We start from the raw sequence: 26,028 nt of genomic DNA, 5'->3' as shown, positions 1-26,028 counted from the left end.
CATTAACCAAGAGGTTCGTTGTTCTAACTTGAACAAGTGAAACATGTTATCGCAATAAGATTTAATATTTAGAATTCCAAGGCCTCTTTCACTGGGATTTTGAAGGAGGGTCTTTGAATATATTTTTTTGCTTTTTCTCCATTATGTATAAATTTATTAATCATTTTCCACCTTTTTTCAAATATTTGAGGATTATACATGTAAATCCTCAAAGTCAAAACAAACTACAAACAGAAAAATACAAAAAAGGGGGGAGTTGTATGAATAAGGAAAAGAAAGGAAAAGAGGGGGGAAAAAGATGTAACTTTCCCCTTCATTCCATAAGGTAAAAACAATTTTAAGAGCTTATCGTCATCTTAAAAATGAAATATAATCTCTCTTCTCCCTGTAGCTCATTTCTCAAATAAGGAAAACAAAGTCCAAATACTCGGCCAATCAATCTTTGTCAACAAAAGTCCAGTAAGGGCAATATTATTTTTATTTTATTTATTTTTAATCCCATTTATATCCCGCCCTTCTCCGAAGACTCAGGGCGGCTTACAATCTAAAGCACAAATCAATGTGCTTAGCAATAGCCTTCATTCTTTTAACTCTGATTGAGCAAGCCAATATTATAAGCCTTCCCTGATTTTTTAAAAGTATTCTTTTACACCTTCAAAAAAAAATCCCGGAGGTAATTTGCTGCTCATCTATGTTTCAAAGCAAAAAATCCTTTCAAACTTCCAATAGATTTCTCTTGTATAGATAAGTAAAATTTATCCTTTTGTTTGTCAGCTTTTAAAAAAGTTCTTACATATTGAGAAGAAAAAAATGATCCAAATCAGTTTCCTGATTTAATATCCATTCATCTCCTTTATGGAATAAGTCATCCAGATTCATTTGTATTACATTTACATCCTCTTTCAAATTTATTTCATAAACATCCATTGCAGCTCAATCTTGTTTTACAACTTCATTAGAATATGCTTTGTCAATTTTAACAAGTATCTACCCAAAGGCTTAGTTGAAAGGAATTCAAAAGTTTGCACTAAGCATTTTTGCTCCATTTTCTTTATCATCTGGCTCTAGCGTCCAGCCTTCAAGGTCTCCTTATCATAAAAAAAATGAAAACAATATCCATTTTTCCCATGAGAAAGCATCTTCTAAATAATACAAAACTATAATTCTAAATCCCTCTAGTCCCCTAGGGTCTTAATCTCTCCAATTTGCAAATAATTAAAAAAAAAAACCAACCCAAAAGTAATTAACATATGAAGCTCAATCAAGTTTAGTGTCCATAAAGGCTGTTTTGTGAGTCTGAGCTTGATGTAAATCCCGACTCTGTCATTCCAGTCATAAAGTAAAAGTAAAAATGACAAGTTTTTGCAGTCTACTCATGAGGAACAGCTGTTCAGAGCCACCTGGATAATAATGGATGATCTCAATGATTTCTCCTTCATTCTGGAGAGATTATACTATTTCAAATCAAACATTCAGGGACAATTCTACTTAGAAAGCTATCTTGCTAGCAAGGTGTTTGCTCACCATGGCACTTACAGAAACTCACATTTTACACCATTTTAAGAAATTTTTCATATATATGTATAAAGGGAGGGGGTAATACTTCTCTCCTTGAAAGAAGCAGTGGTATTCCTCTCCTAAAGAAGAAGTCTTTAGACCCAATAATTTTAGGTAACTATTGTTATGTTGTCAAACTTTCCCTTTTAGGTTGAATGTTATAGAAAAGCTGATGGTCAGTCTGCAGTTAAGAATATGGAAGTAATGAATTATCTAAACCTGTTTAAGTCAAATTTAGGGTCAGGGTTTCATACAGAAAAAGTCTTGTTTCATGTTTGTAGCTGACCTGTGTTGGAATAGGAATGGAGATGGCACATCCACCCTTGTGCACCTTGAACTGTAAGTGGCTTTTGATATCATTGACCACAGAGCCTCTAAGAACCCTCAATGACGCATTATTGACAATAACCACACCCCTCCCAAGGTCTTGGCTAGTGCCAAACCTGAAACCCAAGGGGTCATATTTCCGAGCGGGAGAACCTCCCTCTCAGGACACTCTCAGGTCTTAGTTATGCATGCCAGACTGTTACCCTTATCCACAACTAGATTAGATTGTGGATAAGGGTAAATTATTTGCACACCAACCTGGCATTCAAAAGCAGCAGCTGGAGCCTACTTTGTTTCAAGCAATTTAACCATAATGTGATTCCTCAGAGGCTTATGAAAGCCTATTATTAAAAAAGAGACAAGGCACCTGCACACAATCAATAGGTAATTTATCCCTCCAAATTCTAATAAAAGTGGAAAGCATATATGAATACAATTTACAATTACAGCATAAAACAATATTTTAAAATCTGACAATTTTTATACACAAGCACATTCTTTTAAAAAATGTGTGTCCCTTATACAGAAGAGGAAGCAAATCTAGATAAAGTAATCATCATAAATCTAAACTTATTTATTAATATTAAATTCATATGGCCCCCATCTCAATATCCAAGCAACTCTGGGTGGCTTACAATACAATAAAAGCAATAAAACATTTTAATTAACGGGGTGAACAAACTTGAATTTTCCTTTTTATTTTTTAATATTCACAGATCTAAGAGCTATTTTTAAGTACATGTTTGTAACAAATCAATAAACAAAAAACATATTTCCACAATAGCTAGATCTTACAAAACAAAACAAAAATGTGTGCAGTTTAATCTGAAAGAAGGAAATTCTTTCTAAACTGCAAATGAAAGTATGTAGCTCATACTATAAAGTGCAACAAAGTGTAGATGTGTTGGGCACCTGATTACTCAACAGCCCTTAACACCCTTTCTGCAGGCTTCACACCAAACACCAAAACGGAAGAAATTTCTGCTTTACCACTTGCTGAAGCATTATTGCTGCATTTAATACCTAAAATTCTTGCTTTAGTGTTCTATAGTAGTTTTTCGCATGTGAAAGTAATTTTAAAAACATTAATTAATCCTGCATGTATTCATTTCATCATTCTCTTTCCCTGATGAACTAAATGCTGTAGCCGGCCACTTTGCAAAACCTCTGTTATCTAGTGACTCTGATGTACAATAGTTCTTCAGTGTGACTGTGTTGCAAATGCAGAAAAATTAACTTTGTAATTTACCTATCAGCATACTACTAAGCAAGTGTGCAGCCATGTTTACAATTCAAGCAAGACAGCAGTGTATTAAACAGGAAACATGCTAAGGAAATGATAACGTGAATGCAACATTTAAAATGTTTTGAGGATGGCAACATCTTGCCATATATTCTTTTTGTATAGTACTACTTTTTTACATTGTATAAATGTTCAGAAAGCAGTGGCTAGTGTGTTGAGTATCAAAAATTAAAAATGGCTTATGCCTGAAGCTCAGAAATTCTTCACAAAGAACAAACAGATCTTACAAGGCCACACATTTCAAAAAAATTCTTTCATCTGAGTGGAAATGTCTCAAAGAGGAATAACAAACTTGAAGTTATACTTACGAGGCATGATCCCTTGACTAACCAGCTCTTCACGTGTCCGTCGCTGCTGGAGCTTCAACTGTAGCACTGCATAAGGCAGACAAAGAAGTAAATGAGGAGCAAATCACTGTATGATATACAGTGCAGAGCACATTTTCCTGTTCATTTTTATTTTCTTCTATCTCAAGAACATTAGCAAGGAGCAGAGAAGCTGTAATCCCCACCCAACACTTGCAAATTGCAGAAGTGGCCTCAGCAACAAGGTTTCCGTATTCTGCAGCGGACGGTGGGAGAGGAAGTTACAAAGCATTTTAGTAGGCTGATTTTAAAAATCCACAAAGTATGAAAATAGGCCATTACTCAAGAATTCCTATACTAACAAATAGAGTTGCAAATCATGAAACTAGAAAACAAGAAGACACTACACAAAGTGATACTGCTCCAATAGGATGTTATTGAAACAATGGTTGCTAAAATATCACTTAATATAAACATAGTTCAGAAAACCCCTAGAAGATGCCTATTTGGGGTAATTCCCACAATCCTCCCATCTTGGCACCTAGATGAAGCTGATCCATGATGAAACTTAAGTCTGAAAGTTACCAAGATTACCTACTTCTGACATACACTAACACTTATGACGAGTGGATATCCATGAGGCTTATTTCATTCACATCTGCAGATTACACTACTATTGCTATTCCCTCCCTTCCTTCCTTCCTTCCTTCCTTCCTTCCTTCCTTCCTTCCTTCCTTCCTTCCTTCCTTCCATTGTATTTGCATGCATGCATGTTCATTCCAGAAATCTTTTTTTTTTCATTTCAAGAGTTAAGAGAACTTTTAGGTCTTCCTGATTAGGAACATATAGCACAGAAAACATTCTTTGTTGTTTCATTCCTACTATTGTAGTTCTTGGTCAAAGGCAATTTATTCTTCACTGTCAAAGAACAGAAAAAGCACAGATATAAAATATTCCATATATATTCATAGGTAGGCTTATCTAACCCTTGAAATTTTAACCAAAATACAATGAAAAATGTACCATCTGTGGATAAGCTAACTCTCAAAATTTTCATGATTTAATTTTCACAATTGGCTTATCAGTGGTCTTGCATTTTTCATGCTATTTTAGTTAAAACTTTGAGGGTTGGTTTATCCGCAGATGCATTTATCTGCAAACATTCATGGACACTTTTAAAAACTATTACCATATAAAGGTCCATGAGTAGTCCTTGTTACTGACTGCCTGTTCAGTGACCATTCTAAGTTATGACAATGCTGCAAAAGGAGAGTTATGATGAGTCCTCAAAGTTACGGTCATTTGCTCTTTGCAAGCTTCACTGCTGGCTTCCAACACACAAATGCAGTGGGGAAGCAAGCAGGAAGTTACATCATAACTTACATTGTAAATCAGAATAGTTATTTCGCATTTTACTTTACAATCACACTGCTTAGCAACAGAGTTGCTGGTTCCAATTGCGGTTGGTAAGGGAGGACTACCTGTATACTCATAGGTAAACCTATCTATGGATAAGCCAAGCCTATTTGTTGGGGGAGGGTATAACTGGGGATCTAAAATTCTCATCTTATCCATGAGTATATATGGTACCAATATTTCTAGGAAAAGAATTAGAAAATCATTTTTCTTAAAGAATTTCATAACATTAATGTCATTGAAACTATAATGTTTCAACTGTGAAGTTGTGACATTCACAATGTAAGTATGGATGACAAGGAAGTCAGAATTTTTGACTAACCTGATTTAATAGCTTCTCTCTTGGGACAAACAAAACAAAATAGAAGTGTGTATATCTTGCTAAGCAGACCATATTTTTTCTCCTTATGGGTCTAACTTATTCAGGAGCAGATAAGCAGTCATTTGGACATCACAGTAAGGAAGGCACACACATTTTCCAAACCAGGGATTATCCTCATATATAAAGGAAGGAACAGATCAAATAAAACATTGGGACTGGATAAGGAAATTAATTCTAATAATTAAATTAATGAAATACATTTAATGATTATGCCTGTATATTTCTCTTCTGAGACATTAAAAAAATACAAACTAGCAATTTCTGCAGAGATGCTTGGGAAGATACACTCTAAAACTGTGACTAACAATCTACTATTAATATTAATTAATCGGCTATTCACAATTTTTAAAAGTTTGACTTCCTAAGACTTACAAAATTCATTCTCAGATACATTTACACTCTAAGCATATTCTGATTAACTGAACAGACTTAGAAAAATAATTAGAGATGGATAGGTGTAATATTTTCTTTCGGCAAAAATAGAACTTTATAGCAGTGCAAACATTCAAATTTATTAAAGCATATTATTTCCTTATATTTACTCTGTAATCATTTTAACAGCATATTAATTTTATATGTGAAACCATAAAATTATGAAATTACTGATAGTGGCTTCACTTGATTGCTACATTGTACTGAGAGGGTGGATCAAAATTGTAATGACAAACTGTTTGCATAGGAAGTGAAAACATCCATTCTAACCAGACAAAAATATAGAAGACCTGCAGATATGCTGAAAGTAGTTATTACATTAGATATAGATAAAAATTTAAATGATTGTTCTTTTATAGGGGCTATAAGGCTACTGCTTCTCACACATTCTTATTTTACAGTACAAAATTCTGTTACATTCTGTGTTGTTTGCAAAAGTGATTTCTTGGTTTGCGCTAAACCAATATTAGGTGCTATTGATATTATTTTTGCTTTTCATTTTTTGGACAAACAAACCTCCTGGCTGAGATTCCAAACCCTAGTCTTTTAATCAACAGATTGTTCAGTGACCATACGTATCTGGCATTAGATGGGGTGAAACATTTTTTTCACTGAATAGTTATGAACAGTCGCTAGCCCTTCAGATTTTTGCAACAGTCAACTGCAACAACTCAAAATCTATTACAGCACCTTATTTGGGAAGTATAGGATTTGTTCAAGGAGGCAGGAACATTCCAGGTTTTTAGAACCTCTCTATGTGAATTTTCAGAATAGTGGGCAGTGCCTGTTCCTATTTATGTTCCTATGTTCCTATTTTTGGCAAAACATGCAAATGGGATAATGGATCTCTTTCTGCAACCATCAGCAAGTCCTGTACAAGAAGATGGCATCATAAAGTAAGATAGGATGGAACAGATATACATCTAGAGAACAGTGAGTGCTTGCAGAATAAATGGAAGTCCAAGACCACCTTGGAAGAAAATATTTTTTTTATTAAGGTCCAGCTTTTCTTTTTCAGCACAGAAAGCACGAAGTCCACTCATTCAAAAGCCAGTTGTGACTGCAATCAAAATAGTTCCCTTCCAAGTGAGAGTTTGGACAATATGGCTGACCAATGGCTCAAAAGATACTGTAAAATGCTAAGAAAAGAACAAGAGGTACTATGAAATGTGAAAAACAAAAGAAGAGAAATATATTGACTTTCAAAATTGATTTAACCAAAGTTCAAGAGATAAAATAAAGCTACTGAAGCTATAAGCAAGGTTAAATTTTTAATGACAAGCTTCTTCATTTTAATTGCAATAGGAATTTCATAAATATGGGAGACAGAACAATCATAAGGAAGAATCCCTCCTTCTACACAAAGGATATGAAATAGTTCACTTATAATGAAAATGTTAACAATATTGAGAATTTGAAATGTACATTATGCCAGAAGCTTGAGAATAAATTACAGTCAGATACAAAATTGTAGTGTTGTTATATGGACCAAAGGTCCTACCTGATCAGAAGCCAAAGAACTGAGAGAAGAGGCAAATGTACATCTACATCTGATACAATCACTACAGAACTAATCGGGTGCTGTCTGTACAGTTGTGAAAGACCTTGCATAATAAAAGAGGCATGGAACCTACAGTTTCAGCTAAATAGAAAGTATCTCCCAATAATCTGGAACTAAGCTTGCCTCTACTGATGCAATTATGCTAGCAGAAGGCATTAGAATGAATGACCAAGTACTTCTATCTAGACTCTCTTTCAAGCACCACTGTAGAAGAGGAAAGCAAGGACTTCCACTTGTTCTCACTTGAAGTGAATTGATGATATCTGACTGAGTGCATCTATCTTTCCATACATCTTGGATGACTCCCACAGGAGAGGCAGAAATGAACTCTAGGCCATAGCCAAAGGCTATTAGGGAAAGAACTCAACAACCTATTGTTGAAGTATCCCCTTTGAGGAGGAACAGTTTATCCAAGAACGAGTCAGAACTAAAGCTGCATCTGCAACCCTGTGCTGATCAACAACAGAATGATCCAGTGGAATCTTAATAGCTGGGGAAATGGATGCTAAAACAAGATGCTAAAACAGAAAAACATCTACTTCTGCTTCATTGACTATGCTAAAGCCTTTGATTGTGTGGATCATAACAAACTGTGGCAAGTTCTTAAAGAGATGGGAGTACCAGACCATCTTATTTGTCTCTTGAGAAACCTATATGCGGGTCAAGAAGCAACAGTGAGAACTGGACATGGAACCACTGATTGGTTCAAAATTGGGAAAGGAGTCCGGCAAGGCTGTATACTGTCGCCCTGCCTATTTAACTTATATGCAGAGCACATCATGAGAAAGGCAGGGCTAGATGAATCAAAAGTTGGAATTAAGATTGCCGGAAGAAATAGCAACAACCTAAGATACGCAGATGATACCACTCTAATGGCAGAAAGTGAAGAAGAACTAAAGAGCCTCTTGTTGCGGGTGAAGAAGGAGAGTGCAAAAGTTGGGTTGAAACTTAACATTAAGAAAACCAAGATCATGGCATCTGGCCCTCTCAATTCCTGGCAATTAGATGGGGAAGAAATGGAGGTAGTGACAGATTTTATTTTCCTGGGCTCCAAGATCACTGCAGATGGGGACTGTAGCCAAGAAATTAAAAGACGCTTGCTCCTGGGGAGGAAAGCCATGGCAAATCTAGACAGCACACTAAAAAGCAGAGACATCACCCTGTCAACAAAAGTGCGTATAGTCAAGGCTATGGTCTTCCCAGTTGCAATGTATGGCAGTGAAAGTTGGACCATAAGAAAGGCTGAGCGCCAAAGAATTGAGGCCTTTGAACTATGGTGCTGGAGAAGACTCCTGTGAGTCCCTTGGACTGCAAGGCGATCAAACCGGTCAGTCCTAGAGGAGATCAATCCTGACTGCTCTTTAGAAGGCCAGATCCTGAAGCTAAAACTCAAATACTTTGGCCACCTAATGAGAAGGAAGGACTCACTGGAAAAGAGCCTAATGCTGGGAAAGATCGAGGGCAATAGAAGAAGGGGACGACAGAGAATGAGGTGGCTGGATGGAGTCACTGAAGCAGTAGGCGTGAGCTTAAATGGACTCCAGAAGATGGTAGAGGACAGGAAGGCCTGGAGGAATGTTGTCCATAGGGTCGCGATGGGTCAGACACGACTTCGCAGCTAACAACAACAACAACAGTATTTTATTAAGCTGATTTCTGACTGATGTCATTGGGTCCTTTGTGACCACTTTGTATGCATTAATGTCTTCAAGTAAGGATTGAGCCTTATAATTGTATTCAGATTTATCCATGACTACAGTGCCCTGCCCTTATCTGCTGGTAAAATGACAATGGATTTGTCCCTACGTAGTTCTTCTAGTGCCTCCCTCTCCATTTTTGATAGAATATGGTGTGGTCTATCGGCCATGAGTAGTCCTGTGATTCGTTGCCTAATTGAGTTTTTAATCTCTTCGTTAATTGTAATACATTGTAGTGTTGGTTCTATGGCCGCCACAAAATCAATTGGACATGCATTCATAAAGTTGAGGCCCGTGTCCCATTGTAGCAGTCTGGTTTGTTTGTTTGTTTGTCAGGGTTCTTGATGATATATTATGAACAAGCCTGTTGGCATTATTGTGGTTATCTGCTTTTCTCAAATACTCCATTTTTTAAATGCAGTATTTCAGTCTTGTGTTGGCGTTATCCATATAACCTGTCAAAATGCTGAGGCAATAATGTGGTTTGGCAGAATTCTTGGCGTTTCTGAATCTCTATTGTCCAGGTTTTAATGCGTCTGTGATGATCGTTGATTAAAGCATGTAATGTCCACCACTAGAACTGCCGGATTATCGCCTGGCCTTCTATTGAGTCAACAACTGATCTTCTACGAAGCGATTTGGGTGGTAGATCACTGCGAATACAGTCATGTAAAAATCTTAATTTTTGATAGCAAATAGTCTCTTTTTGCAAGTTTTTCCCACCTTCTAGCTTGGAGCAATACTGCTCGTTCATAGTCATTCTTAATAATTTTAAAAATATGAATCCCAGGCATATTTACTTAAAGTATAAAATCTTCGAACACCGGGATGGATAAAACAGTCGTTTATTGCTAAAAGATCATAAGCAATAAAAAGTAACTGTTTAAAGTATATCTACCTAATCTAAGCTTTCGCTGGTCCTCTGCCAGCGTCATCAGAGAAAAAACATTGAAGGTTTGAAAAACTGTTGGTAAGCCTGTTTGGTTCCGTGCTCTGCTCATTGGCCGTTTTGTTTGGATGTTTCTCCGATATAGCTACATTGGCAGACATTGCATCACACCCTAGATATTTTTCTTTTTCAGATAGATGTTCTTTTGGGCGCATCAACTTGGTACGGAGTGTCTGGTTTGGCCGGTGTGCCACATTAATGTTAAGCGGTGCATGGTGACCCTATTAGACCATGTGGAATAGGCAGATGTAGCTGAGAAATAGGCAGATGTAGATGAGAAATATCACCTCGGGAAGCCTTTTTTTGGAAAAAAATGATGGTGAGGTCAATGGTAAAATAATATACTTTAATCAAAGTGAACCTACCCTCAAGGACAAAGAAGAGTTGAAGCCAGAAGCCCACACCTATCATTGGTTTACATATTTACACTGGAATGTTTAGTCAAAAATGTTAAAGGTTTGACTTTGTAAAAAATGAATTTGAAACTGCACTGTTTATAGTGATATAATAATGAAGCTCTAGAAGAAAATGAACCAAGCTCAGAGACCACCAAAGATCCCACATATTCATTCTCTAAATTTATTTTCAGTAACATACTCTAAATTGAATTTAGAGTATGAATATGTGGGGTCTCTGAGCTTGGTGGTTTTCTTGCAGATATTTATTACCAAACTAGATAACATCATCAGTGACTCTACAGTTCAACCCTAAGCTGCAATGGTTGTGTGAAAAATGGTCATACGTCACATTTTTCAGTGGCATTGTAACTTCAAACAGTAACTAAATGAATGATTGTTAAATCGAGGACTACGTGTACTTTCATTTTCATTTTGTACTTTGATAAGTTGAATAAAATTTTAAAAAAGAAACAGTACACTGCAACTATCAATGAACTAATTTTTATTTCTTTTAAATACACAGGTTGACTGAAAAATGTCTCCACTCCTATAATTTTAAAGAGATTTTAATAAACAAAGCAAAAAAAATCTTCGAAATAAGTTCTCGTTATCTGCATTTACTTCTCCAAATAATCACTATCATTTGCCATACTCTTCTGCCAAAGATGGGTAATGAATAAAAGAACTGTGCACTTTTTATCTTCAACCACATTGTCAAGTTCTTTTCACTTTTTCATTTGAGTCCATGTAGGCACAATATTCCTTCAATTTGGGGACATAGCATTGTACCAAATCTGGACTGTTTGTCAAATGGGATAAAACATTAAGATCTTATTTTGCAATTGCTTCTTGAGCAGCTCATGAAGTGTGAGGCCTGTTGCATCATAATAAAAAGTCTGTGTTTTTATCACACACACACACACACACACACACACACACACACACACACACGAGAGACAGACAGACAGATGAAGTTTTATTATTATATTCTATGGACTGATGCCTCAGTCAGCATTCTTTTGTCAGAATTCATGACACTGTGAAAAAACTCTTCATCTTCATTCTCCACGTATGACAGGAATTGTTGGCAAATTTTAACCCTTGAAGCTTTCATTGTTGCCATCTGCATCTGAGAAACCATATCACACAATCGCCAAGATTCGAACTTAACTGAACAGGTAATATTATCATTATATTTCAAATTGTTTTGTTTTGTATATGAGTTGACAGTTCATCAGGCTTATATTTACAACAGAAAATTGCATATTTTGAAGGAAGTAATTGGCTCTGCTATAATAAGTTACCACTTACATTCCATTCTTGCATTAATTTAACATAGAAACAGTTATTGCTACAAAATGGAAAGTTATGTTTATTTTGCTTAAAATGTGTTCTGGTTTTCATAAAGAAGATATTTGGTTTAGTTCAACAGTAGGCAGCTACTGTCATCCAGTTATTTTAACTTTATCGACTTCAACCTACATAAGCCCCATTTATAATGGTAAATAGCAAATCGAGTTACAGAACATAACATTTCCTATCACAGAATGTTAGTACAACACAAAATGGATCATTTTCTATTTGAACCAAACACAAAAGCAGACATGAAATAACAGGTATTACCTTCTGTAATCACAACCATGACAATCAGCTCATCCCAAGATTTATATAGCAACCATGGCATGTTCAATGTTTTACTAGAAAATGACTTAAAATAAAACTGGAGACCTCCTTAGACAAGGCTTGCTAATTCTTGCTAATTTCATTCTATTAGTATGAAATTGCCATCACTCTATGCTTTAACTAACTTCCAAATACTTGCCTTGGCCTGGAGCCTATGCAGGATTGCACTGTAACTTCAGCTAAGAATTCTGTACTTTGCAAGTCGGTTGTTCACAATGATTTTTAAATGATTTTGACATAACATTTACTCCTGTTATGTGTGATGTTTTATTTTTTCCTAACTAATTCCCATAAATTGCATTATATTAATCCTTCTGTTCTGAAGAAAGTCACTCTGCTTTAGCTCTGGAAATATATGAACACTCACATATATGCAGGTCAATTTTCCAACAGCGTCTTCATTTTGAAATGTTGTTCTTCCATTTTTGCTGGCTATATAAAACAACTGATCAAGCCTCAACAAAGCTGCAATTCTCCCTACAAAGGACAGCAATGCTACTTTGAGAAATAAAGTTTAATCAGGACTTGCTTAGCAGCAGTTCATAGATGATAGTTCCCATTTGGAACTCAGCTTTATGACTAAGAATCTGTAAACCACCCTTTCTCCACTCGGGAGACTGTAACTGAAGAAGTTTGTATATGTTTTCTGATTTTTATGTTGGGGTTCCCTAAGACCTGAAAATTATCTTACAAGTTCCTCCAGGGTAAAAAAAGCTGGGAAAAACTAATGTCAGTTAATAGTTAATTTGTAGATATCCATTTTTAAAAAAAAATTATTCATTTTAAACTTTCTAAAACAATATTTAAAAGGCATTTGTGAATAAGAGACATAAAGACATATTTATTGAAACAATTCACTTTTTCACTTCCCTTTTATTACTAAAGGGACGCAGTGGCTCAGTGGGTTAGGATGCTGAGCCTGTTGATCAGAAGGTTGGCAGTTTGGCGGGTCGAATCACGAGTGCCGCGTAACAGAGTGAGCGCCTGTTACTCGTCCCAGCTTCTGCCAACCTAGCAGTTTGAAAGCACGTAAAAATGCAAGTAGACAAATAGGGACCACTAAGGTGGGAAGGTAACAGCGTTCCGTGCGCCTTTGGCGTCCAGTCATGCCGGCCACATGACCACGGAGACGTCCTTGGACAAGCATTGGCTCTTCGGCTTTGAAACGGAGATGAGCACTGGCCCCTAGTCAGAAACAACTAGCATGCTTGTGTGGGGGAACCTTTACCTTTACCTTTATTGCTAAAGAAGTGATATAAAGTTACTTGATATTAAATAAGCTGTTGATGACATGATTCAAAACCAGTATCTTAAACTGACTCAGTGCCAAATTTTCACAAAAATACTTGGAAATAGCCAAACTAAAATAAAGATATGGATATAATCTGGTTACAATCTGCTATTTTATCCATAAAACATAAAATGAGAATTGCATTAGCAATTAGAATTTTTGATAACTTTCACTGAAACACAATCAAATATATCATCATATACAATGTTCCTTAAATGACAGACCTTCAAATATAATATTATCTGTGGATAACTTCGTTTTAATTCTTCCAAATTAAGCTGATTTCAAAAATATGGTTGTTGTCCTTAATAACATAACATTCAATAAGCAACTGCTACTATTTAAATCTATCCAATGTAGAAAAGGGCACTTTTTGAAAAAGTTGGGCAATATTTGCATTTTTATAGAGGATATATATAGTATGCCTTATAGCAATAAAATCTGGCAGAAACATGTTTTTACCTAGTAATACTTAATAATTACAAGCTGGTTAATCTTTTATAAGGAACATATGTAGTTATTTGAATCATGAATATTTAAGCATCAAGTTACTATTTTATTCCACCGGGTCTGAATCAGAACTACAGTATTTAAACATAATGACTTAGATTTGGTGAAGCTCACCCTCGGGTCTGGGACTGCTTCAAAGCCCTGTCTAGGGTATTTCTGTTCCATCAAATTCCCCATTTCATTCCAATGAATTTATTTTTAGCTAACACATACGACAGCAGTCTAGATTTCTTGCACAGCTATTCCAACTATTTCTCTCAATGTAGGCTTTTGGGTTGCTGTCATGAGGTTCTATCATCCATCCCCGTATCCCTAACTGCCATGAATCATCCACTGCAACACCCCCAATTAGATGAAATTAATGTTCGTTATCTTTTACTATAATTATTTTTGTTTCTTCCTCTAATCAATATCCAAACATCTTGTATCACTTCTGTCCCTTACTACTGAAACAGAAAGCCTTGTAAAGACTAAAGGGTATAACCTAATTTAGATTCTCACATACACCCGCTCATAAGAGATTACGATAAAACTGAACAAAAAGCATCTTCTAACAGAAATTAAAAGACATCTAAGCACTACCAATACAAATAAATTCACTGTAAAGTATTATAACAAACTTACAAGAAGACCCTCAATAGACATGAATGGTAAGTTTTAAGAGTCCTCCTAATATAAGCAAAACAGAGCTCACTAACCTTCCCTCAAACAGTGGTAGGAGTCCTGACTCAAACCTGCATTCTTTACATCCTTTAATACAATCTCTGCAAATGGCACAATTCCACCATAAGTAGGTTGGAGAGTTTTTATTTTGTCCAGCATGTTGAAGAAAATCCCAGGATCAGAATATTCCCTCAGGGTTGTGCAGAGTTGTTAAACTTAAGTAAAGGCCAATATATATGGCTCAAAATGTCCAGTTGAACCTTCGCTCTTGAGTGCCAGTTTATAGCTTGAAGCTGAGCTCACGCAGGGGTTAAGCAGATAAAAGAGACAGATACATCTAAAACGTAGACATCTAAAGATCAGAATCAATAAGCTTCTGGCCAAACTCTTGTCAGCAGCAAGTTCAGGCAGAGAAAAGTCTTTCTTTCATTATGGAATGAATGTATATGCATGCATGCAGTAATGAGACTGAGGCTCAATCTTCACAATCAACACAATGACTGATGGAAGCTGTATGCACTAATAGCTAACCTCATTCACCCAAAATAGTATGCAGTTGGTTTCTCTACTCAGAGCTCAAACATTTGTCAAGCCAGCAACACTACGTGATACAGTTCCAGCCTTCTTTGTTTCCAAATCTAAAACTTCTATGTCCACAAACATGACATGAAAACATGGGATCAACAAACATGAAAACTCCTACCTAATCCAAACTTAACTAATATTAAATTATAGCATCTGGAGTAAAGTCACTAAACTAAGTTAAATAAAAACATAACTTACTAAATTCTTTGTACAACTATTGTGCAAAGAATAGTTTACTCTTAAACATTACAATGCAACTGAGCCATTGTATCAGTAATACATTAATCTACAACAGTGTTTCTTAATGTGTGGTGCTAGGACCCTGGGGGCAGAGTCTCTCTTGGGGGTTACAAAATCAAAATTATTTGCCTGCCTATGTTGAAAATAGTATTAAAATCTCATCAATCATGAGAGCACCAGCTAATGTATCAATTTTAATATGGTAAATATTGATAACTCAAACAAAAGCTCTTCTGGAGTCCTCCATAATTTTTAAAAGTTGGTATGATCTTGTGGGGAAAAAAATTAAAGAAACTCTAATCTATAATAACAGAATGAGTTCTAAATTTATTTCAGACCTATTAAGTTCCACTTATGGAATGCTTCTGGACATGAAAAACAGAATTGCAAGCATCTTTACATCTTTCAAGTTTTCACCTTTAATAGTTCCATGAATAAAAATATTACACTCCTCTCCTTCGGGCCAATCTGTAAAATAAAAAAATAAAAATAAAAGCTCTACATAATTATTTAGCCTAAAAGAAAATAATCATATATCCAGAGTACTTTTAAATATTCCTTACAACTTTTTTTTTTAATTTCCAAAGAACTATCTAGTGCACTCTACTTTGGCAAAGGTTGTCATTAAATCTTTGCACAAATATATGTAGGCTTTTGAGTTGCTAGGTTTGGGTTACAACATTTAGCAGCATTTCACTTAGAAAGTAAGAAATAATTACTACAAATATAATGCTCCAGCAAAATAATTTCTTAAACAACTGCCTCTACAAAGGAAAGAAGGGAGCAATTTCATCCTTGGGAAATTTCCAGTTTGTCTCTAGGGACAAAAAGATCTTACTGCTGAACAAGAACAAAGCATTTGCCCCTTTTAAATTTCAGGTTGAAAACCCCAAATATATAAGGCTTCTCCAAATAATTACACTCTGATTACTATGAAAACAAGAGGGAATACATGTATTTCTCACTGAACAATCACAACTGGGACAGCAACTCAATCATTAAATGATCACTAAGTGAAACTGGGACTATGCTTACGAACTTACTTCAGTATTCCTTTGCTTTACATATCTACGAAGATCATAATTTTTTAGGACTGATAACGTTTTTCATCACTCTGGTCACTAAACGAGGCAGCTGTTAAGCAAGGACTACCTGTACAAGTTTAAAGGCTTTCACTCTATCTTCATAGGAATTATTTAAGCTATCAGAAACTATTTCAACTTGGAACTTTTTCATAAGTCATTTGGTCCTGATAACCTTTAGAATAAAATATTTAATATAACATTTACTGTACATGCCTGCACAAGAATGTGCAGTTTATTCTTCCTGACAACTGGCTGCAGCTGCTCAAGCAGCTCAGGAGTTTCCTTGCAATGGTGGACAGATGGCCAAAAAGAAATTTCTCTAAAAGCAGAAAAGACAATCAGCTTGGGAATCTGCATTTCGGCCTAAACACTGAAACGCTCTGCAGCAGTTCCTACTCTCCTAACACAGGGCTTTTCAACCTTTTCACCAATTGTACCACTTTTAGGATATGGCAACATCCGAGTACCACCAGTCGCCTAGCAAGGTGTCAAAAACTTAATGACAAAAAAAAAAAGAAAAAAGGAAAAAAGTGATGAAGTACAGGTAGTCCTCAACTTACAACAGTTCACTTAGTGACTGTTTGAAGTTACAATGGCACTGAAAAAGTGCCCCCCAAGCCACAGCTGAGCAAGACATTTGCCTCCTGCCTGCCCAGCGGCGCTCCTGTCTGAGGTTTCTATTCTTGTGAGCATTTCTGTTGAGGATTGGCAGTAGGGATGGGGTGGGGGGTGTTTGGTTTTTATTCCCCCCCCCGTCTGCTGGGTGGTTGCAGCAGGTTTTGGTCACTTCACATGACCCTGGGACACTGTGACCGTCATAAATATGAATCAGTTGTAAAGTATCTGAATGTAAATCACAAGACCCTGGGGATGCTGCAACATTCCAGCTGATCGGTGCTTCTTTTGGGCTCAGCAGAAGCGCCAGGATCAGTGCTGAGCTCCAGCTGGAGCCTAGCGCTGATCCTGACGCTTCTGCTCAGCCCTGACAGCCCTGCAGCTCCAGCCATCTCTCACTCAGAGTTGTGGAGTGCTGCCATCGGTTCAGCTCATTCCCTTCCCCCGCTACCACTTTTCTAGGATGGTCGCATACCACCTGCCAGGTGCCAATGTATCACAGGTGGTACTGGTACCACTGATTGAAAAGCCCTGTCCTAACAGACTTGCGTGTACAGACCATATATTTTTACAAGTGTCTGTTGCTTGTGCATAAACTTTGCTATACCATGAAGTATAGATGCAGGAATAGAAAATGAAGGCTGGAGAAACTATCAGAGTTAACCACAGTAATTACTACTATAAGCTTGGGGAGGGGAGGGGAAGAGAAGAGAATTATATTCTGGAGGCAAATGGCTTCCCTATCTCATCCCAGCACTGTACTTGTGATTACTAAAAATATATCTAATAACTAGTAAGTTGTTTGAGCAATCTAATAAATTGTCAAAAATTCAATGTTCAAGTACACTATGTCCAATGAAGATGACAATCAATTAAGAAGTCACTCTGAATTACTGTTCCAGATTCTGCCAAGAACATTTGGATATATAAATGCTTATTAAGTCTCACAGATACACACAATTATATGTGAAAGTGCAGTTAAGATCAACCGGCGTGAAGCCAAGAAGCTGTATTTGAGGACATATCTCCCCCTCTCTTGAGAATTTAACAAAGTTTTGCTTTCAGAATGTACCATTTTTTTCTTACAAGATAGTAGAGAACGTAAAAACAAGCAGTAAAAACCACATAGTTAAAACATTAAACATGGTATTAGCTATTCTTAACCAATCTACTTCTTTTATTTCCCCCCGCCCTCTTCTGAAAATCACATAAATAGCATTTTCTACCTTCACATGCTACCTAGAAAAATGAAGAAACATGCACCCCTTGCGCTTCTTCTCTGGCATGATACTTTATCCAAGGAGGCCACCAATAAAGCTTAGCTTGCCTATGGTGGGGAGGGGATCAAAAGTCACTTTCAGAATCTCTTGGTTTCTAGGCCAGACCTTCACCACTACACTAAACTGATAATTCCAAGAAAAGATGCATTTCATTAAAGGAGCTGCAAACAGATCTATGTTTCTACCTCTGGGCACTTCAAAATCCCTTTTTATTTTCAAACTCAATACAACAATAATTTTTAATATACAGACCTCAATACCTTGCAGAGTAAATAAATCTGTTTTCTGCATGTTGTAAACACACATTAAAAATAATACGTATGTACAAATTAATTACTCGGGATCCATTCCCTACATTGCCCTATTATCAGACTATTAACGTCATTTCCCCTAAAGATTTCTGATATAAGTCAATTCTATTAAGAGGCTTCAGGAATATTTCCCACAGGTAGTGGATTATGCTCTATTTAGTGATTCTTCTTTACTTCCTTTTTTTACAGTTTCGGGTCTTTAGGGAGATACAAAATTCTGCTCTTGCTCTTTTGGCGGTCTCAATCATTATTAATTGAAGTTGTTACAGAATGTCTTTGATGTTTTCTTCATCTTCCTCTGAGTCTGTCTGCTGCTGTTCTCTGACCTTCTCTTTTTGTATATGCCTTGTATGGTATGAAATCCCACTCCAGGTGAGCAAACCAGTTTATTTGCTGTTTTTGTATGTAATTAAAGATTGCCAATTTTTTTCTCTTCTGGTCTCATTTCTGATTTTATCTCTTCTGGTCACTCCAGCAGCTGTCCTCAAGCATCTCATTTCTGTGGTGATTAACTTTCATTTACGTTTTGTTGTAAGTGTGCATGTTTGGTACTGGTAACATAGAGTGGGGATGAATATGCTTTGTATGAAATGCTTCTCTGTGCTGATCAGTACTGCCTTATATTATGAGTGGAGCAAGGTGTCCTAATACTTGGTTTGCCTTACTGCATCATATGTTAATCTCTTCATCCACTTAAAACAAGCACTAAATTGTTGGAGAAAATAGAAAGCTTTGGAGAAATGGCAGGTCTGAAAATAAATAGAAAAAAGACTAAAATATTGACAAAGAACCTAACAGATAAACAAAAAAGTCAATTTACAAAAAAGACAAATCTGCAAATAGTTAGTACTTGGGAATCTATTTAACACTAAAAGAAAATAACTATGAAAGATTGTTAAAACAAATAAAACTGGATTTGAAAAACTGGAAAAATCTCCAACTGTCAATGTTAGGAAGAATAGCTACAGTGAAAATGAATATCTTACCGAAAATACTCTTCTTATTCCAAAAGATTCCTGTAAAATTGGGAAAAGTTTTTTGATGACTTGAATGCAACAATATTGAGATTTATCTGGCAAGGGAAAAAAGCACTAATTAAAATGAAAATGTTACAAGAAGCCAGAGATAGTGGAGGATTTGGACTCCTGGACTGAAGACTATTATTATTAAGCAGCTATTTTAACACGACTTAAAGAATGGATAACACTTATATTTATATTAAGTTACCTGAATGGCTTTCAACAATGGAAGCTTTTGCTTACCCAAATTTAATTAACTACGACAAAGTCGTGACTTATAAAGATATCTTGGATAATGAAGGAAAACTGAAAGATAGACAAGATTTACAACGACAAGGTATTGATCTAGCGTGGTGGCCATATTTGCAAATTCAAACGAGATATGACAAAGATAAGAAAACAACAAGATTTTATAAAGAACAGAGAATTTGATCAAATATTGCTAAAAACAGATGAAAAGTTGATTAAGAAACTTTATAAATTTCTGCTAAATTTAAACATGGAACAAGTAAAAGAAACAATGATAAACATGGGCAAAGAACTTTGGATATTCTATAGATTTGGAAGACTGGCAAAACTATGGGATAGAAATATTAACTAAAGCAGTGCCATATAAGGAAAACCTCTACAAAATGTTTTATAGATGGCATATGACACCAGTAAGATTAGCGAAAATGTTTAAAAATACTTCAAATAATTGTTGGAAATGTAAACAAAGGCCAGCTACTTACTATCATATCTGGTGGACATGCCCTAAAGCAAAAAAGTTTTGGGTTAAGATACACGTATGGTTGGAAATGATGATTAAAAAACAGATAGAATTCAAACCAGAACTGTTTTTGTTACGAATATTAGGAGCTAACTATGAGGAGAGCAAATATTTAATATTATATGTATTAACAGCAGCGAGAATTGTATTTGCCCAATATTGGAAAAATGAAAACTTACCAACTAAAGAGGTACTCAAGAAAATTTTAGAATGTGGAGAAATGGATAGATTGACTTTAGAGATTAAAGAGAAAGAAGAGTCAGTTTACTTTAGAACATGGGATAATTTTTATCAATGGTTAAGAAAACGAACTAGGAAGAAAGGAATGTGATATGTTATTTTGAATACATATTAGTAAGAAGAATGCTATACATTGATTAATATTGTCTATGATAACTAATCATACTTACTATTGTTATCTATTACTATATTAATTATTGTTAGCTAAACATATGTAGCAATATTTAGCAAACAGAATATTCTGTTTGCTAAATATTGAAAATGTTACTGAGGGATAACCCCAATGTTGACCCCCACCCTGTCCTAATCTCAACCCCGATCCCAACCCCAACCTAAACACCAACCCCAATCCTGACCCTATTTTTTTTTCCTAATCCTATAAAATCCAATAAAATTCTTTAAAAAAAATGCATATATTCATGAAATTTTCATGGGACCAAAAGAAAAATGTCACTGCTTTTGAGTATAATTATTTTAATTTACCAATCTAAACTATTATTCCCCAGTAATGTGACATCCTTCTAATAACTAGGTTCAACCTTGCTTAACATCCAGACCTAAATGATCAATTGATTACTATCATGTAGTATAGTGAGGCAACTAGAAGTAATGAAGCTTCTGACATTTCACCGGTAATCAATGAGTATCCAGCAGTTAGTTTCCTTTTATGCGGTTATAGGCAAAATGAAACTGAACAAATACAAAGCAAGCAAGTGATAAGGGGGGATGGAGGAAAAAGGGTCAGGCACAGGAGACATTGCCTATATGGCTTGGGTTTTTTTTCTTCCCTCTCGTTGCAGAAAAAATTGGAGTGGAAGGAATTACAAAAGAATAAGCAGGCACATTGTGCAAAGTGCACTGGGTTGTTTGGGTATCTCATTCATAGCTGACAGTGTCAGCACTTTCCTGTAATATGAGCCTACTTGCTCATTTGCAATCCCTTCATCTCTAATCTCTCTGCTCTGCAAGGCTGGAGAAAAGAATAAATGTTCCGGCACATGACAACATGTATTGGCTGTAATGGCAATCATGTGACTGAAAGACACAGTTTGTAAATGGTTGCAAATGCAATTATGGTTGCAAATGCAATTATGTTTTTAGCACCACTGTAACTTTGAATGGTTACTGAACAAGGTGGTTGGTAAGTAAGGACTGCCTATACAGCCATTTCAAACAGAATATATCCAGAATTTCTCTGCCATGTTTGATAGAGTGCTATACAGTGAATAGTTGACAGGAAACTCCCCATTAACCTCTAACATTAAGTTCATCTGCCCCAAGACTAAAATTCCACACATTTCTTTAAACCGAATTTCTCCAAAATGTATTTTTCTTCTCACAGGAAAAACTGCTTAGTTGATGTGTCCATGCAGATTAACAAGCTACTGCAAGTTCTAGCCAACCTGATTTGAAGTGTGACCCAGAGAGTCAAGTTGCCAGGAATGTGAAATAATCAAAATCAGACCAAAACTGATAATAATCACAGCTTTGGAGGCCTTGGGGTAGATGAAAGATTACTGCTTCAGTTAACTAAAGATGTGCTGGGGACGAAAAGCAAAAGCATTATATGATGATTGATTGTAAATGACAGCAAAATTTGCGAGTAAAAAAGTGATTTTTTTTAAAAAAAATTATTAGTATGAAATCCAGCCTATAGTACTAGAAAACACTCATTACCAGCTGCTCACTAATATTTAAATGCATACATATGCCAAAAACAAATTAAACTATCATAATTAACTGGAATATTTATCAATGAAATTATAAACACAGGAAAGTTTTAAACAATACAAGGGAACTTTTTAAAATAGTTCAGGAAAATTGACAATTAGAAATCATGCTATGGTGGGCTACCTAAGATTTGAATAAAGCCAAATGATCTAGTACACGGATTTCAAACTCGCCGCGTCACGTAATATATCACGACATATTGTGACTTTTTTTGCATTGCTGGAGCAGGGGTAGGCACGGCCTTCCAATGATGCAACCGGCCAACAGGCCAGCAGTTTGACACCCCTGCTCTAGTATGAACAGTCGATCACATTAGCCCCCCACCAAATTCTTCCTCATGGTTGTTATTTCTTCACAGAAATCTCAAATATGAATACTAAAGTTTTCACCAGCATGATATAATCAAATATATACAAAACTTTCAGATTGTTCCAATTGTGGTCACTAGACCGTTCTATAAGTACCTGACAAAAAACATAACAGCTTTATATTTCTCTGAAAAGAACTGTCATAGCAGTCCAAAATATGAAGGAAAAGTATGCATTGAATGCAGTGATGGGATTCAAATATGTGAACAACCGCTTCTCTGTGTGGATGCCACTTCTGAAAGTCCATTCTGGGCTTGGGCAACAAAAAATTAGCTACCAGTTCTGCTGAAGTGGTGCAAACCAGCTGAATCCCACCAGATTGAATGTTTCAATAGGCTCAATATTAAGACACTGATCACAATGAAATAGCTATCCTTCACAACATGACAGTGGTTATAGGTAGTTCTCTGTAAAAAAAAAAAAAAGGTGCCAGAACTCACACACATCATACAACCCACCTTGCCTACCCTACAAGGTTTACTTTTGTACCCCTTCAATTGTTAGTGTATCTAAAAGACTAGGGTTTTGTTCCAAGGTAAGTTAATACTATTAATGTTACCATGCACTGTGTGGCTTTAAATTACAAGAAGGCATTTTATTAATCTTTTGGGACATTTACCACTGGCATACCCATTAAGTTTAATGAGTGGAAATGTCAGCTTTCTATGTGGAATGAAATTGGCCCATTAAAACAAAATTTGGTTGCTTGTAAAAGATTGAATTATTTTTAAGAAGTTGTCAAACACGGTGGAAAAATTTGCATTTGGAGTTTAATATGGATATTGACTTGAAACAAATTAAAGTTGAAACTTTGTCAGTGAACAGATTACTTTTAATTTACCTTTAAGTTCAGCTGCCTTTCTTTCCTCTTGATTTACCTCTTTTTAACCTCATACCCCGCCTTCTGTAAGGGAAGGCAAAAGGCTCACTCACCCTCCTGTGAAACATGGCCTCCATGTTTATGTGTCTCCCACCGCCACCATTGGCTTTCACACCACATGGTCTGACCCAGCCAATCAAGCCACACTCTGGCTGTGGTGCTCTGGCACCTCATGACTCCTCCTAGAGGAGGCAGACAGTGGTAGAAGGGACCGTCTCACACCGTACCACCAGCGGGGCATTTTCAAAAGCAAATGAGGGCAAAAATAGGAAAAAAACGCAACTCTGGAAAATCTGTTGAAAAAAAGGTGTCGCAAATCTGTTCCGGTGCGTTCTATGACAAAAAAGCCCTGGTTATAGGCAACTTTTAATACCACCATACCTGCACTAAAATAAATAGAGAAGGAAATGATGTCTCCCCTTGGAACAGCATTCATCATTTCTCTCACAGAAATAGTAAGCTAATAGCTAATGGAAACTGGATTTTTGTGCTTTTGTATTGTCAAAAATTATTCTTTCCACGTTCAGTGAATTGAAGGTCTTATGTTACTTGCAATAGTTAAGGTACCAGGCTAGAAACCAGGAAACTGTGAGTTCAGGTCCCACCTTAGGCATGAAAACTGGCTGAGTTGACCTTAGGCCAATCAGTCTCTCTCAGCTTGACCCACCTCACAGTGCTGTGATTGTAGGGAAAATGAGGAGTAGTAAGGAGTATTTATGTATGTTTGCTGCCTTGAGTTACTATAAAGTAATAAAGGCAAGATTTTTAAAATCTAAAATCTATGAATAAATTTCTAATAAATAAAGGTTATATGCAGATGATTAAAATAAAATATAGTCATTTTTATTGAAACTATTTGTAAGGTTTTACATATTCATAAACACACACACACACACACACACACACACACACACACACACACACACACACATATATATATATATATATATATATATATATATATATATATATATATATATATATATATATATATATATATATATATACCGTATATATATATATAATGAGTAGCACATATATTTATAATATTTTGGGGGAGTTTTCTTTTTTCTATTCTATTAACTGAACAAAAAAGTAAATAGCTAGTTGGAAAACTAAGTTAATCTTGCTAATGTGCATAAAACAGTAGCAATCATCATAAAAAGTAATCTCACATAAACAAACAAGATCTATTGATATCAAACATTTTGAGTCCAAGTTTAATCAAGTTTCAGGGAAATTTTAGGGATAATATTACCTGAAAACACCTATGTAAAGATTAATTATAAGTCTTCAATTTTCAGATAAAATTATTTGGATTAAATTATATAACTTCAGAGTTTGATAGTTTTTATATATTTTGGGGAGCATAGGTCATTGGGACTAGGTATTTTCTCTTTTTTACAGTATGTCAAAGTGGTTGAAATTTACATGAAAAACCAAGCTATCAATGTAAGTGCATACAATTATTATGAAATTGCAGACCTGATATGTGCATGCCCTAGATTTGATTTGTGTAGTATTCTGAACTACTTCTAAAATATACACACATTTATAGTCCACCAAGAGTTAACCTGTTCTGAGCCACTCAGGACAATTAACTTAGTTGTGACTCAGTCTGTGCCTTAAACTGGAAACAGAACAAAACCTCAGTAGTAACAAAAATCAGACAATATTTTAATGACTCCTTCCTATTGTTCCAAGTACATTTTCTTCATCCCTCAATGTAAAAAATTAGTCAGGTGTGGTCTATTCCATTATAATATTTCTATTTTGAACTCATCATCAACTCATTTTCGGGTTTAACAAAAGGGCTATTTCAAACAACTAAAATTTAAAATAATTTTATAATTTAATATCCTACAAAACAAAATTTTAAACAGTAAAAACCCAATATTTTAGGAAAAAGCTATTCTCCAGAATTAATTTGGTAATGTCAAAAGAATTTAAAAAATGAACTCAACCTCAACAGCACTAACAGATATTTATATCAATGTTTGAAATGAAAAGGAAAATTATTACATCTAAAATATAAATACTACTGCTGGTAAAAAACTATTAAACATCTATTTTCAAAATATCTGTTTTCCATATAGCAGTTTAAGATCTCAACTGAAAAGATATTCTAATATAAAAACCACAAAATATTGCTAATGTATATCTAGATACCTAGATTATATATGTTATTAAAGTGATTACACATTGTAGCCTTCATCTTCAAAAAAGCATACATTGTTCCACAACTAATACCACACAATTGTATTTTTATAGTTGTCATTGTTGAATTAAAAATCCCTTCTTAAGTCCATAAATAGTCACATATACAAAATGATAGTACATATAGGAATCTATTATTTCAAACAACTGCAATATAAGAATTTACAACATAAAATGTTATAGTTGATGAAGTATATTTTTAATTCAGAAATAA

General features: G+C 35.4%; 1 protein-coding gene across 4 annotated transcripts in view; it reads right to left on the bottom strand.

Annotated features, from left to right (window-relative positions):
- The window catches only part of MRTFA (myocardin related transcription factor A), a 69,522-nt gene that overhangs the window by 27,306 nt on the left and 16,188 nt on the right, over positions 1-26,028 (bottom strand). For 3 of the 4 annotated variants that reach the window (XM_083365685.1, XM_083365688.1, XM_083365687.1), the window contains exon 3: positions 3,496-3,561. In XM_083365685.1, coding sequence (XP_083221811.1) covers positions 3,496-3,502 — 7 coding nt within the window. In that variant the 5' untranslated portion in view covers positions 3,503-3,561. Of the gene's footprint in view, positions 1-3,495; positions 3,562-15,716; positions 15,768-26,028 lie in introns of all 4 variants that reach the window. The other variant, XM_083365686.1, reaches the window with a different exon arrangement.

This window comes from Vipera ursinii (genome assembly GCF_947247035.1).
Source record: "Vipera ursinii genome assembly, chromosome: 6".
Lineage (NCBI taxonomy): Eukaryota > Metazoa > Chordata > Lepidosauria > Squamata > Viperidae > Vipera > Vipera ursinii.
Note: the sequence above shows the minus strand (reverse complement) of the source record. Positions and strands in the feature narration are given on the sequence as shown.